At 38.2% G+C, this 15,588-nt stretch overlaps 1 protein-coding gene across 4 annotated transcripts in view; it reads right to left on the reverse strand.

Moving 5' to 3' along the window:
* Window positions 1-13,333, reverse strand: part of LOC309481704 (uncharacterized protein) — a 64,854-nt gene extending 51,521 nt beyond the window's left edge. For 2 of the 4 annotated variants that reach the window (XM_082146734.1, XM_082146733.1), the window contains exons 1-4: window positions 13,117-13,333; window positions 12,332-12,519; window positions 10,686-10,947; window positions 9,369-9,591 (exon numbers count right to left, since the gene is read on the reverse strand). In XM_082146734.1, coding sequence (XP_082002860.1) covers window positions 9,385-9,591; window positions 10,686-10,947; window positions 12,332-12,519; window positions 13,117-13,230 — 771 coding nt within the window. In that variant the 5' untranslated portion in view covers window positions 13,231-13,333 and the 3' untranslated portion in view covers window positions 9,369-9,384. Of the gene's footprint in view, window positions 1-3,296; window positions 3,419-3,466; window positions 9,592-10,685; window positions 10,948-12,331; window positions 12,617-13,116 lie in introns of those variants that run through there. The other 2 variants (XR_014200078.1, XR_014200079.1) reach the window with 2 other exon arrangements.
* Window positions 13,334-15,588: the final 2,255 nt, after the last annotated feature.

The raw sequence follows: 15,588 nt of genomic DNA on the forward strand, positions 1-15,588 counted from the left end.
GGAAATTAGCCAAAAATCTATTCGTGATTGCCGAGTCATTTCCTTATTGCTCCATGTGAATTGTCTAACAAGGTGGTTTCTATATCTCCATATGTCCATGAGAGCTAAATTATCACAAACATTCTGGAGATTGTTATTCTTTTTAAAGACTTTGGCGGGGAATCTATCTAGAACATTATCATGAACCATATTAAAATCTCCACCAATAATTATCTTTGCCATTGGAAATTAGTTGAGAGAATATTGACATTTTCTTCTATTGTGTCTAACAAATCACAATTCAAAGAAGTAGAGTTGTATCCATAAACATTGCATAATATAAACAAATTACTGCCATTTTCAATTACTATAATAACCCAATGCCCTTTCACATCACATTTGTTACAAAGAACTTTCCCTCTAAAGCTGCCTTTCAAAGTGCTCACACCGGCTGAATGATTATTTCCATGAGCTAACCAGAGATCATCTCCCCACTGGTTCTTCCAAAATAAAACATCTTCCTCACTTGAGTGGGATTCTTGTAAAAAAAAAAAATCTGCCTTAATTTCTTTGCTAAACAAAAATATAGCTTTTCTTTTAACAATATCTCGAATGCCCTTTACATTAAGTGAGATAAGTGATAACTCCGTAATGAAATAACAACAGGAGAAAAAAATAACAGAGGTATGAGGAGGGTTTGGTCTATCCTCAATTTCAAGAGCAGAACATAACTAATATAGCTCAATATACGAACATAAATTAAAACATTTTGTTAAGTTTGAACAGAAAAACATGCATGTGTTTGTTGTTGCCATGCATCTTAAAGGTCTGAGGAGGATCAGCTTAACTGTATACTGATCAGTTTATCTTTTGGTCTTCCACATTCAGTTTGATTTCGATACCTTCAATGAATGCTTTGGACCCGACATAGTAGGCTTTTCTGTTATCTTCGCATGCTTTCTTCACATGTGGCCATAAAAGCGATCGTCTGTCCTTTTCCTCTTTGATCAGATCTTCCACGAAGCGAAGCTTGTGCTGTTTCAGGAATTCGTTGTTTTTGGCATTCTTCCAAATGGAATCTCGCACAGATCGTAAAGTGAATAAAACAATGATGGCACGAATCCTACCCGATTGCGGTTTACCGAGCCTGTGAGTGAGCAATGTCAATGACTTCAAACCCTTTTTTGCAAGCCTCAGGGGCAACAGCGTTACAAATTTCGACAACTTTTGCTTTTACATCTTCGTTTGGTTGCTCAGAGAGGCCATAGAGACGTAAGCACCAGCGTCTTTTGTAACGTTCGGCATCGGCGACTCGTTCTTCCAGACTGACGAGAGATTTTTGCTGCTGCGCGAATTTTTCACCCAGCTTAGTTTTGTCATCCTTGATATCCTGAATCTCAGCATAAAGATGATTTAAGGATGTCTTGAGGTCCTCAATTGTGTTGGAATTGGTAATTATCATCTTCTCAAGTGAGTCTGCTCTTTGATTAATTTTCAGGGTGAGGGCCGTGATGATATTTTCCTGCAACTCAGATAGGGAAGGCTCACCTCTGTTTTTCTTCGGCATGGGGCTGCTCAGTGGAGTGTCAGGGGCGGGAGGAAGAATTACTGGTAGGTCTCCTTTAGATGAATCAGTTGGAGAGCTGGGTTCAGCTGCGTAGAAATGGTCTGAGATCGCTTTCTTTCGTTTGTCTTTGGAGCTCATTTTAATCGGTTGTTGTGAGCCACGCGGTCACGGCTATCTAGATCAGCAACTTATTCTTAAGTTTTGCTATGACAGTATTTTACACTATGGTTTCGAGTTAGCTTTTTTTTTTGAAAGATTTAACACATGAGTTTTTTCAAAGAGGATAGATTCAAAACCCTTCAGAGCATTTCAACATACGTCTGTCTCGGTCGCCATCTTGTCTCGACCCTGCCAAGCATGTTTTTGATACAAGAACTAATCAGCTCTCCGGCGCCACCTGCTGTCGCGGAATTAAAACTACATCCTGTAATGGTGAAATTGTGCCCCCTAGTGCCCCGTAGTTAAAACTTCATCCTGTTATGGTGAAATTGTACCCCCTAGCGCCCCGGTGCGCTATAACAGTCTGTTATAGCGAAATTGAGCCCCCTAGCGCGCCGAGGGTGATATAACAGATTAGACGCATTGCGCGGTGAGCTTCGGGCCTCTCGCCTCGAGACACGTAGCCGATTTGACACACAGGATCGCTTTATTCAAAATCTGTCCGATTAAATATTCAGACGTTTCCAAAGTATGCAGGCAGCCATCTGTGAGGATTTTGATAGAAGCGGTCGCATGTTCACCGAATACCATCGTGAGCTGGTGCTTTTGCTCCATCATCTCATACTCGTCATCCTGGATGGAACAGCGGAGTAAATTTAATATAGATGTATTCCAAGTAATACTTGTATTCCATTAAACTTTTACGGTTGTAGTCGTTTTTCTTTACCTATCATGTATTGATAACCATCTATGCTTTGATTTTCATATTGCTTTGATTTTTTTACTCTGATTTTCATGTATTGATTTTTATATCCCATCTATGCTTTGATTTTTATATCCCATCTATGCTTTGATTTTTTATACTCTATGATTTTCATGTATTGATTTTTATATCCCATCTATGCTTTGATTTTTTATACTCTATGATTTTCATGTATGCTTTGATTTTTTATACTCTATGATTTTCATATTGCTTTGATATTTCATGTATGCTTTGATTTGTTTTTTTACACATACCCTGTGATTTTTATACTTTTTTACATATTTTGTGATTTTTATATTTCATGTTTTGGTCTGAAATCTAAAATGGATGGTTCAAAAAGCTTTGGCGCAGACGACACAGAACTGTCAGCGGACGAGATTGAAATGCTAAGTATGCTGCCGGACGAGCTTTTAATGTTTCCAGATTCTTTAGAACAGTATTTGTTTAATCTAGAATCTTCACACCCCCCTGCTAATTTGGATCTTTTTGAATTAGCCGTAAATCCAAATATGAATTTGTTCGATCATGTGCTAAACGTAGACAACGATCCTGTTGTACAATACGGCGGCGATTTAAACAACCAACCCCCTGAGCATCCTGCCGCTGATCCTGACTGCGACCACACAGAGCATCCTCCCGCTAATGATACTTCACAACCATCCACATCCGCAGCAGGTAATGTTGACCCTACTACACCGACTCGATTAAGCCGTACGGACATTGATACGCTGATTCGCGAGGGTGGGGACGTTAACGGATATCATGTTTTACCACGACCTCGTTTCAATAGTGTGTCATTGCGAAGGACTATGAATCTGAGAGAGATTAACTCTACAGATTTGGCCTCTTATCACACCTACTTACATGACATGCTGAGTGGGATCGTCACCTTCGCTAGAGAAATCGGTGGTCATGCTCCCGTAATCAATATGACCATGTCAGCTCCCAGTCTACAAACACCCGTCAGCGCAATTTTAACTCCCGGTAATAATTACGACGTGGATTCACTTTTCGATCAAATTGAAAAAGTTTTACAGAGCAACAATCGGTTACTATCCGACGATGTTGTCGAAATTGATGCTTCCGTAGCCATGAACAGACAAGGCGGCGGCCGTCGTAAACTTATAGATCTCGCTGTCGACCAGGTCATCAAAAGAAAAAAGACGAGTTTATTCTGTCCCACAAATATTTCAAATAATTTGTGCCTCTCCATCTGTCTAGCTCGTTTTCTTAACCCCCATTTGCCCGAGAGCGAGTTAGAAAAACTGGCTACCGCCATCCAAAACAACGTCGGCTTCTCAATCCAAGACCGAATCGTTCTGTTAGCGACATAGCATCGTTTGAACGAGCGCTAGACATTAAAATCGTTGTTTTTCACAGATCTAATGCCATGGTCTTAGAAACGTACAAAAATTCTGACGAACCTCATCCAAAAACTGTTTTCCTTTATCTGCACAATGATCCTTACTACATGATACTGAATTTGACGGCATTCATCGGTTCGGATTACGTCTGTCCGTTTTGCTACAAATCTTACACCAGTCGCAGAGACCATCGATGTAAGCATGCATGCAATGTGTGTTGACAGACGTAATCCGAACCGATGAATGCCGTCAAATTCAGTATCATGTAGTAAGGATCATTGTGCAGATAAAGGAAAACAGTTTTTGGATGAGGTTCGTCAGAATTTTTGTACGTTTCTAAGACCATGGCATTAGATCTGTGAAATACAACGATTTTAATGTCTAGCGCTCGTTCAAACGATGCTATGTCGCTAACAGAACGATTCGGTCTTGGATTGAGAAGCCGACGTTGTTTTGGATGGCGGTAGCCAGTTTTTCTAACTCGCTCTCGGGCAATTGGGGGTTAAGAAAACGAGCTAGACAGATGGAGAGGCACAAATTATTTGAAATATTTGTGGGACAGAATAAACTTGTCTTTTTTCTTTTGATGACCTGGTCGACAGCGAGATCTATAAGTTTACGACGGCCGCCGCCTTGTCTGTTCATGGCTACGGAAGCATCAATTTCGACAACATCGTCGGATAGTAACCGATTGTTGCTCTGTAAAACTTTTTCAATTTGATCGAAAAGTGAATCCACGTCGTAATTATTACCGGGAGTTAAAACGGTGCTGACGGGTGTTTGTAGACTGGGAGCTGACATGGTCATATTGATTACGGGAGCATGACCACCGATTTCTCTAGCGAAGGTGACGATCCCACTCAGCATGTCATGTAAGTAGGTGTGATAAGAGGCAAAATCTGTAGAGTTAATCTCTCTCAGATTCATAGTCCTTCGCAATGACACACTATTGAAAGGAGGTCGTGGTAAAACATGATATCCGTTAACGTCCCCACCCTCGCGAATCAGCGTATCAATGTCCGTACGGCTTAATCGAGTCGGTGTAGTAGGGTCAACATTACCTGCTGCGGATGTGGATGGTTGTGAAGTATCATTAGCGGGAGGATGCTCTGTGTGGTCGCAGTCAGGATCAGCGGCAGGATGCTCAGGGGGTTGGTTGTTTAAATCGCCGCCGTATTGTACAACAGGATCGTTGTCTACGTTTAGCACATGATCGAACAAATTCATATTTGGATTTACGGCTAATTCAAAAAGATCCAAATTAGCAGGGGGGTGTGAAGATTCTAGATTAAACAAATACTGTTCTAAAGAATCTGGAAACATTAAAAGCTCGTCCGGCAGCATACTTAGCATTTCAATCTCGTCCGCTGACAGTTCTGTGTCGTCTGCGCCAAAGCTTTTTGAACCGTCCATTTTAGATTTCAGACCAAAACATGAAATATAAAAATCACAAAATATGTAAAAAAGTATAAAAATCACAGGGTATGTGTAAAAAAACAAATCAAAGCATACATGAAATATCAAAGCAATATGAAAATCATAGAGTATAAAAAATCAAAGCATACATGTAAATCATAGAGTATAAAAAATCAAAGCATAGATGGGATATAAAAATCAATACATGAAAATCATAGAGTATAAAAAATCAAAGCATAGATGGGATATAAAAATCAAAGCATAGATGGGATATAAAAATCAATACATGAAAATCAGAGTATAAAAATCAAAGCAATATGAAAATCAAAGCACAGATGGTTATCAATACATGATAGGTAAAGAAAAACGACTACAACCGTAAAAGTTTAATGGAATACAAGTATTACTTGGAATACATCTATATTAAATTTACTCTGCTGTTCCATCTAGGATGACGAGTATGAGATGATGGAGCAAAAGCACCAGCTCACGATGGTATTCGGTGAACATGCGACCGCTTCTATCAAAATCCTCACAGATGGCTGCCTGCATACTTTGGAAACGTCTGAATATTTCATCGGACAGATTTTGAATAAAGCGATCCTGTGTGTCAAATCGGCTACGTGTCTCGAGGCGAGAGGCCCGAAGCTCACCGCGCAATGCGTCTAATCTGTTATATCACCCTCGGCGCGCTAGGGGGCTCAATTTCGCTATAACAGACTGTTATAGCGCACCGGGGCGCTAGGGGGTACAATTTCACCATAACAGGATGAAGTTTTAACTACGGGGCGCTAGGGGGCACAATTTCACCATTACAGGATGTAGTTTTAACTCCGCGACAGCAGGTGGCGCCGGAGAGCTGATTAGTTCTTGTATCAAAAACATGCTTGGCAGGGTCGAGACAAGATGGCGACCGAGACAGACGTATGTTGAAATGCTCTGAAGGGTTTTGAATCTATCCTCTTTGAAAAAACTCATGTGTTAAATCTTTCAAAAAAAAAAGCTAACTCGAAACCATAGTGTAAAATACTGTCATAGCAAAACTTAAGAATAAGTTGCTGATCTAGATAGCCGTGACCGCGTGGCTCACAACAACCGATTAAAATGAGCGCCAAAGACAAACGAAAGAAAGCGATCTCAGACCATTTCTACGCAGCTGAACCCACCTCTCCAACTGATTCATCTAAAGGAGACCTACCAGTAATTCTTCCTCCCGCCCCTGACACTCCACTGAGCAGCCCCATGCCGAAGAAAAACAGAGGTGAGCCTTCCCTATCTGAGTTGCAGGAAAATATCATCACGGCCCTCACCCTGAAAATTAATCAAAGAGCAGACTCACTTGAGAAGATGATAATTACCAATTCCAACACAATTGAGGACCTCAAGACATCCTTAAATCATCTTTATGCTGAGATTCAGGATATCAAGGATGACAAAACTAAGCTGGGTGAAAAATTCGCGCAGCAGCAAAAATCTCTCGTCAGTCTGGAAGAACGAGTCGCCGATGCCGAACGTTACAAAAGACGCTGGTGCTTACGTCTCTATGGCCTCTCTGAGCAACCAAACGAAGATGTAAAAGCAAAAGTTGTCGAAATTTGTAACGCTGTTGCCCCTGAGGCTTGCAAAAAAGGGTTTGAAGTCATTGACATTGCTCACTCACAGGCTCGGTAAACCGCAATCGGGTAGGATTCGTGCCATCATTGTTTTATTCACTTTACGATCTGTGCGAGATTCCATTTGGAAGAATGCCAAAAACAACGAATTCCTGAAACAGCACAAGCTTCGCTTCGTGGAAGATCTGATCAAAGAGGAAAAGGACAGACGATCGCTTTTATGGCCACATGTGAAGAAAGCATGCGAAGATAACAGAAAAGCCTACTATGTCGGGTCCAAAGCGTTCATTGAAGGTATCGAAATCAAACTGAATGTGGAAGACCAAAAGATAAACTGATCAGTATACAGTTAAGCTGATCCTCCTCAGACCTTTAAGATGCATGGCAACAACAAACACATGCATGTTTTTCTGTTCAAACTTAACAAAATGTTTTAATTTATGTTCGTATATTGAGCTATATTAGTTATGTTCTGCTCTTGAAATTGAGGATAGACCAAACCCTCCTCATACCTCTGTTATTTTTTCTCCTGTTGTTATTTCATAACGGAGTTATCACTTATCTCACTTAATGTAAAGGGCATTCGAGATATTGTTAAAAGAAAAGCTATATTTTTTGTTTTGCAAAGAAATTAAGGCAGATTTTTTTTTGTACAAGAATCCCACTCAAGTGAGGAAGATGTTTTATTTTGGAAGAACCAGTGGGGAGATGATCTCTGGTTAGCTCATGGAAATAATCATTCAGCCGGTGTGAGCACTTTGAAAGGCAGCTTTAGAGGGAAAGTTCTTTGTAACAAATGTGATGTGAAAGGGCATTGGGTTATTATAGTAATTGAAAATGGCAGTAATTTGTTTATATTATGCAATGTTTATGGATACAACTCTACTTCTTTGAATTGTGATTTGTTAGACACGATAGAAGAAAATGTCAATATTCTCTCAACTAATTTCCAATGGCAAAGATAATTATTGGTGGAGATTTTAATATGGTTCATGATAATGTTCTAGATAGATTCCCCGCCAAAGTCTTTAATAAGAATAACAATCTCCAGAATGTTTGTGATAATTTAGCTCTCATGGACATATGGAGATATAGAAACCACCTTGTTAGACAATTCACATGGAGCAATAAGGAAATGACTCGGCAATCACGAATAGATTTTTGGCTAATTTCCTCAGACTTGGAACAAAAGGTTTTGCAAACTGGAATTTCCCCATCTATTCTTACTGATCACAAAATTGTAACCTTAAGTATTAAATTTGAAGATATCCAATGTAACTCTCGAAATCTAGGCTATTGGAAACTAAACAATTCATTTTTATACCATGAAGATTATGTGAAACAAATCAAATTATTAATAAATAAATACTGGAAAGAGGCAAATATTAAGAAGGAATATGGCAAGATATGGGAACTATTAAAGTTTGAAATAAGAACATTTTGCATTCAATTTGGAAAAAAGTTGGCCATGAAGAAAAGAATACGTATTCAAGATATAATTAGAGAGATTTCAAATTTAACTCAAACATCTACCCACCCATCCAATAATGATGTCTTAAATAATTTTCAGAAAGAGTTAGACCACATTTATCAAGAAAAAGCCAAAGGTGCTTTAGTAAGATCTAGAACAAAATGGATGGAAGAAGGTGAAAGAAACAGTAAAAAAACAGTTTTTTTTGTCTCGAGAAAAGGAATGCAGAAATGTGCCTAATTAGAAAGTTAAAAATAAATGATATTGTTACTGAAGACCTAGACATGATTTCCAAATTTATTTCTGAATATTATACTGATATATATTCATTAGGAGAAGATCAAGATAATTCAGTTCTTCTTAAAACAATTAGAAGTCCAGAAATGCTATCTTTAGAAAGTAAAATTGAATGTTCCGAAAACCTTTCTCCAACTAAAATTGAGTTATGTATAAAAACACTAAAAAACAACAAATCCCCTGGAAATGATGGCCTTTCTTCAGAATTCTATAAAGCTTTTATAAACGATATATCTAAATTCCTGTTAGCAGTATATGAGGAGGCCATCAACAAGGGTTCCTTACCTACATCACACAGACAAAGCATCATCACATTGATCCCTAAACCTGAAAAGGATCAACTATTATTAGAAAATTGGCGACCTATATCATTATTAAATAATCATTATAAAATAATGGCAGCAGATTTTGCCAAACGTATTAAAAATGCTTTAAATGAGATAATTGATGAAACTCAATGTGGATTCATGAAAGGACGCCATATTTCTTCTAATATTCGTTTAGTTATTGATTTAGTACAATATAGCAATTTATTAAATGGTGACCCTTTAATACTTTTTTTTGATTTTAGAAAAGCTTTCGATACTGTAAGCCATAAGTTTATATTTGATTCCTTAAAACTCTTTGGTTTTGGGGGATATTTCATAAAAAGTGTAAAAACTATGTACTATGGTAGTAATATTCACAGCCAATTTTCACTGCCCCAACCCCGAAAAGCCCACACCCCACCTTTTCTTACGTGCAGTAAAGCAGTGCTATTGCTGAGCAGAATGCAACACAGGCACACATCCCTCAGCCCAAGGATCAACAGCACAAGGATCAACAGCACAAGGATGAGTTTCTGGTTTCTCTTGCCAAAAAGGTTCATGTTCTGGATCACCCTCCTCATCTCTCATCAGGAGAAGACATTCTACCGTCTCAACCAGGTTATTTCGCGCCCACCGAACCGAGAAGGGTATCAGCTGGAGGGTAGGAAGTTTGTGTATAAGATGAATGCATCACAAAACTTTTTCATTGCAAGTAAGCTATTCATATACAGCAAGCATACAGACTTTAATCAGGGTAGGTGACATATTGAACTTCACGCAGATGAAAACGAAGATGTGAGGGACAGACTTTCTTTAAAATGGCATGCAGTGTATAAAGGTCCTAGATCACATGTAAGTTTCAAAACTCACAGCTTTCAAAGCTGTTTTATGGAATTATGTTTATTGAAAGAAATATGTTTTTCGCCAGCTGAACGATTAGTAGGTTGTTAAATAACACCATTGAACACACTGAAGTTTTATTCCTCACAGCGTCGTTTTCATTCCGTTTTTTAATAAAAAATTTTTTAAACAGTAACGGTTTTTGTAATGTTCACATGTCAGTTTTTGTAACACAAGTCAATGCAAAACAAAATCCAAATGCAGTAGCCTAAATAAAAGTATAGAGTAGGAATATATAAGACAAAGCTCTTACAACAGTTCCTTGATTTAGCCTTGTTTTCATTCCTGGGAAAAAAATTTAATATGGTGCTTCCCTGGTCTATTGCAGGGTTGTTATAGTTAATATATATATATATATATATATATATATATATATATATATATATATATATATATATATATATATATATATATATATATATATATAAAATATAATTTTAAAAAAAACTAAAAAAACGTTAACTGATTTCATTTTCCAAGACAAAATTTGTCTTTTATTTGGTTTAACTTGATGTACTAAAATAACTAAAACTAAAATAAAAATAGATGAAAACAAGCCTATACATATTTAAAATAATAATAATAATAAAATGATAAAAACATGCAATTAAAAAAATATATATATATATATAAAAACCAATTTAAAATATTAATAAAACTGTAATAGTATCTCATTGATACTAAAAAAGAAATACTTGACTGAATGATCACATATTGTACACTATATAACTTATGTTTAACATGGCATAACCTATCCCAAAACTATAGCATACAAGTATATGAAATGCATGTTTGCAAAGCAAATCCTATAGACATATTAACAATAATTCCATGAAGTTTCAGCTCACCTGTCTTTTTAAAAACACCTGACAACATCGGACCATCAGTCTGTCCATTAGTTCCGCTATGATGTCCACCACCACCTCCTCCCCATCCTCCTTGGTGAGCATGCTGGTCCTGGTTAGGAGGCCCTGCACAATGTCCACGGTCTTGACGGTCTTGACGGGCTGGACCGAGTGTGGTGGAGGAGCAGCATTAACTGAGGCAGAATATGTGTGGCTTTTATCGGCCCGAGATTTGGCAGCTGAGCGACGCATGGTCTTCACTTCTCTGGTAAAAATAAATTAAAATAAGGCAGAAGGAGAACAACAGGACACCAAAAATGCAGTATTTTGTCACATGGAGTTGTCAAAATGGTTGTCACGATCACCAGCTGGAGTGCCGTTAAGAGCCACCAGGGGGCTCTCCATCACAGACTATTGTCATTCCCTCACAAACTAACTACATTTCTCAGAACTCACTGCCTGGACTCACTGCTGTTACTCATTACCTTGTTAAGCACAGCCCAACCCTGTTCACTCAGCCATTCTTTGCAAAGTAATGTATGGGTGCTTCTCATTTCTTATTTGTGCATCCTCGTTTCCTTTCCTCGCGTCTCAGCTCCGCCCCCTGTAGGATGCGAGGGAAGGCTGCAAGGAAAAGACGCGAGGACGGAGGGATCGAATGTAACTTTTTTATATACATTGGAATACTTGATCACTCAAGTGTCACTTCATCGCGTCATCAGTCGGCTCAGAGGATCTGCCCTTATGTTGTTCAAGTTTGTTTATTTAAGAAATTCATAATAAATAATAATAAAGCAAGATACCCTGTTGAAATATGTGAGATGTGTGGTTTATTTAAACTGCAAAGGTAAAGTATAAATTAAAATGATTGTGACCGATGTGAAGGGGGAGGAGAAATTAGACGTGCGTCACGTTTAAGTCGATAAAACTCTTCCGCATAGGATACACCTGTGTATCCTCGCTCATGACTCCTCAGGAAGCCTCCTCACTCCTCGATCCTCGACTCCTCGCGGTGCAATTAGAGAATTGAGATGTCCTTCAAGATGGCTGAGCTCGATCGGTTTCCGGGTCATAGGATGGAGGACGGAGGAGAGAGGAGACGATGAGGGATATTGAGAAGCACCCACAGTGTCTATACTGCATTTCTAAACGCACCATTGATTATCTGTTCCCTGGTTTTGACCCCTGTGTTCCTGCCCTAGTATATGTTGGAATTGTTTGCCTGTGTTTTGACCTGTGCCTGTTGGACTTTGATTGTGGATTGCCCTTTCAATAAATACTGCATTTAGATCCTCAACCTTAGTGTCTCAGAGCAGTAACTTACATGACAATGGGTACATTTCAGTAAAAATCTTAAAACTGTAAAGTTTTGAGGCAAAATTAAATTATAAAATTACATTTATTTAAAATAAATAAATAAATACATTTTAAAAAATTATATTAGTGAGGCTAGAGTGTCTGAATTCAGTACTTTTTGTATTTATAAGTACACTGCAAGTGCACATTCAATACAATTAAGCACTTCTTTTTCACAAGGGACACGTCTAAAATTATACAATTCAATTAATGACGAACATTTTTCAAACATTTTCATCATTAAGCACTCGACACATTAAAGAAGACATACTATGTAACATTTAAAACCTTACCTGTATAACGTTAGACTATCTCTTGTTGATTCTGGTTGCCTATCTTTTGTTGATTCTGGTTGCCTATCTCTTGTTGATTCTGGTTGCCTATCTCTTGTTGATTCTGGTTGCCTATCTCTTGTTGATCCTGGTTGCCAAGCAGCCAGGCCAGCGCCTCTGACGATGACGACACCGGAAACGACGAGATACTGCAGCCATATGTCACAGCAATTTCAGAACAGCAGTACTAGGCCAGCGGTCTCCGGACAGAGTTTTACAACAGAGCTAATAGCACATAATTATGGAGGGGTGCACGGTAAGTTGGTGTTTTTGTAATGTTTTATTTGTTTTAACATGATCGCTTTACAATAGCACTTTTGGTGCACGCTCGGCTTCCGCTTAAAAAGGCGGTCTGGAGTCTGCAGTGCCATGTTGATGTGAACGCGACCAGTGCAAAACTACGGAAGTAAATTCTTCTTGGTTACATTTTACTTGTATCGTTACAAACTCTCTGTCGCAATCCCTTAAGTAAAATGTATTCTCCAAAGCTTCTTGATTCCGAATTGCGTTCTGCATTCTCCCTATCGCTTTCTATGCAAATGCACGGACCTCTCTCTCTCTCTCTCTCTCTCTCTCTCTCTCTCTCTCTCTCTCTCTCTCTCTCTGTGTGTGTGTGTGTGTGTGTGTGTGTGTGTGTGTGTGTGTATAAAGTTCTGCAAATTAAATAAATAAAACGGTGAATTTTGAATCTTATTTTCCTGAGTCTATACCTGTGTCCGGTGTAAATGGTGTCATGATTTACTCACCCTCATGTCATTCCAAACATATTCGTTTGTTCGTTCTTTAAAACTCAAATTAAGATGTCTAATGAAACCTGAGAGTTTTTTGTCCCTCCATTGTTTCTCACAGTAAACTGCCATGCAGGCTAGAATTGCGAAACATTATTGGATAATTCTTATAATTTACATTTCTCTGGGCCAATCGGAATCTTAGCACTTTTTCTCTTGGCCAATCGGAATCTTAGCATTTGCGTCATAATCTTGAAGGACACACACAGCGTCAACAACAGCTGCATTGAACTTGTTTTAGCGCCTGCCAAAGTGAATTTTTGTCCCGCCAAAGTCTTATTTGATCGGTGAGTAATGTAGATGAACGGCTGCGTTTGTGACAGGGCGCATGTTTTAACTAAAAGAACGACCAGAGAGAGAGAGAGAGCCGGTCGCGCGCGCGCGCACTCTCTGTGTAAACGACTTCACCGTCTCCAAACTAGGCGCTGTGTTGCTCTCTCTCCCTCGCACATATTAATCAAAATAAATCGACACGGTGGTAAAAGGTCGGAAGACCAAAGTTTCGTGTGGAGCATTCGGAGATTTTTTTTTTCCCTGAATTATACTGCTGGGTGTGAATTGTGCTAAAGTTTCCTTATCTTCTCTGAAAAGCGTTCCGGACATTCAGCTGACATAAAACAACACTTTAATTAAACGAAATAAAACTATACAGTGATGAAATGTTTTCTATGTTGACAATTTGACACAAATCTTGGATGTCCATGTCCTAACTGCTGGGATAATCACACAACGCGCACGACACGTCCAATTCGCGAACTAATAATGACTCCTTTGAACCGATTCATTTTAATGAATCGTTAAAACAACTGATCTTTCCAACAGTGAACTCAGGAGACGTCTGAATCGGTGTATAACTAATCAGTAACACTTTACAATAAGGTTCTATTTATTACATACATTATATAAAAAGTACAGTTTGCTAACTCAAGCTTAAACTTTAAAATAAATAAAACCACTTTTTTTTAAAAGCATTTTAAACATTTTTCCACACAGTGCTATCAAGAATCGATAAGAGAATCGTTAAAGAATTAGATCGATAATCAGAATCGTCAGTGGCATTATTATTGATAAAATCTTATCAAATCCCATCCCTATGTGAAGACAGTAAAATTATAATCAAACATTAAAGAACATACATATTTTTATATATATATATTTTTTTAAGAGTAAAAAGATGCTAACATGAGGTCTTATTGTGTCACTGTCAGTCTTGTTACATCAGTGCAAAACTAGGGTATGCAGATTAATTATTATTATTATACATCATTCATCAGCATGCATTGATTAATCCCATGGCATGTATAAAAAAAAAGTTAGTCTAGTTTTAGTCAACGAAAACTAATGACATTTTAGTCTAGTTTTAGTCAATGAAAATTGTATTTTAGTCTCTTTTTAGTAATGCAATTCTATTTAACCCAGTCAATATAGAATTTCAAACAAGGTTATCTTATTGTATTTAGGGCTGTGACGGTGGCAGTTTTTTTTACCACCGCGGTAATGGACAAACTACCAGCGGTGGTTGGGGGGTTATTTAAAAAAAATAAAATAAAATAAAAACTCGTTTTATATTTCCACACAAAGACGCGTGATATAGCCTACCAATCTGCGCTCTGAGAGGGATGTGGGACACGAGCAGGAAAGAGACCATCGATCTCTTTATGATATCTTCGTGTTTTCTACTTGATGTAAATTGGTCTGAAGAGCGAATTTTATCCTCCACAAGGGCGAGATATTTAGGCTATGTTTGAGATTGCGCTGCCAGAGAAAGTGAAACTAAAAATCACCCGCGCGTGTGAAACGCGCTTTACAACTAAACTTGACGCGCCCTATATCTAATATAACAAGCACAAACTGTGTTAAAAAGAATTTGACATGCAAGTACAAATGTAGGCTGTCTGTCCTACAGCGTTTTTCTACTTTACCACAGTAAAGAATACGAATATAATAGGCCTAATTAAAAGCGAACCACTGAAGAAACGTTTATAATCCCTTTAGAAAATGGGTGAGACGTGAGTGAAGATTTGGGAAAAGAAACAAGAGATTTCATGCAGGGATGAGTCACGATTTTTGGATATTCGATTAGTTTATTTAATTATAGAATATCGAATAGGTTGTGCGATTATTCTCTAAAATAAAATCTACATGTTCTGGTGCTGATGCGGTGACCCGTTCATGTAACCAGAGACGCTGCCAATAACATACAGCTGTCACAAAGAACCGGCAAAAGTAATGATTATGAATGTGTCAAATATATCAATGAGACATTTTAATAGAATAACTAATGGAGTAATATTGTTAAATTCGCTGATAATCGGGTGACCAGATCGCAAACCAGAATTTAAAGCCGACAAGCAATGGGTTCACGCACAACTCTCTCATTCGTCGTGACGTTATAACATTTCGTCTCGTCTCGTTTTGGTCAACGAAAAT

The sequence above is a fragment of the Leuciscus leuciscus genome (genome assembly GCF_965113295.1).
Source record: "Leuciscus leuciscus genome assembly, chromosome: 19".
Classification (NCBI taxonomy): Eukaryota; Metazoa; Chordata; class Actinopteri; order Cypriniformes; family Leuciscidae; genus Leuciscus; species Leuciscus leuciscus.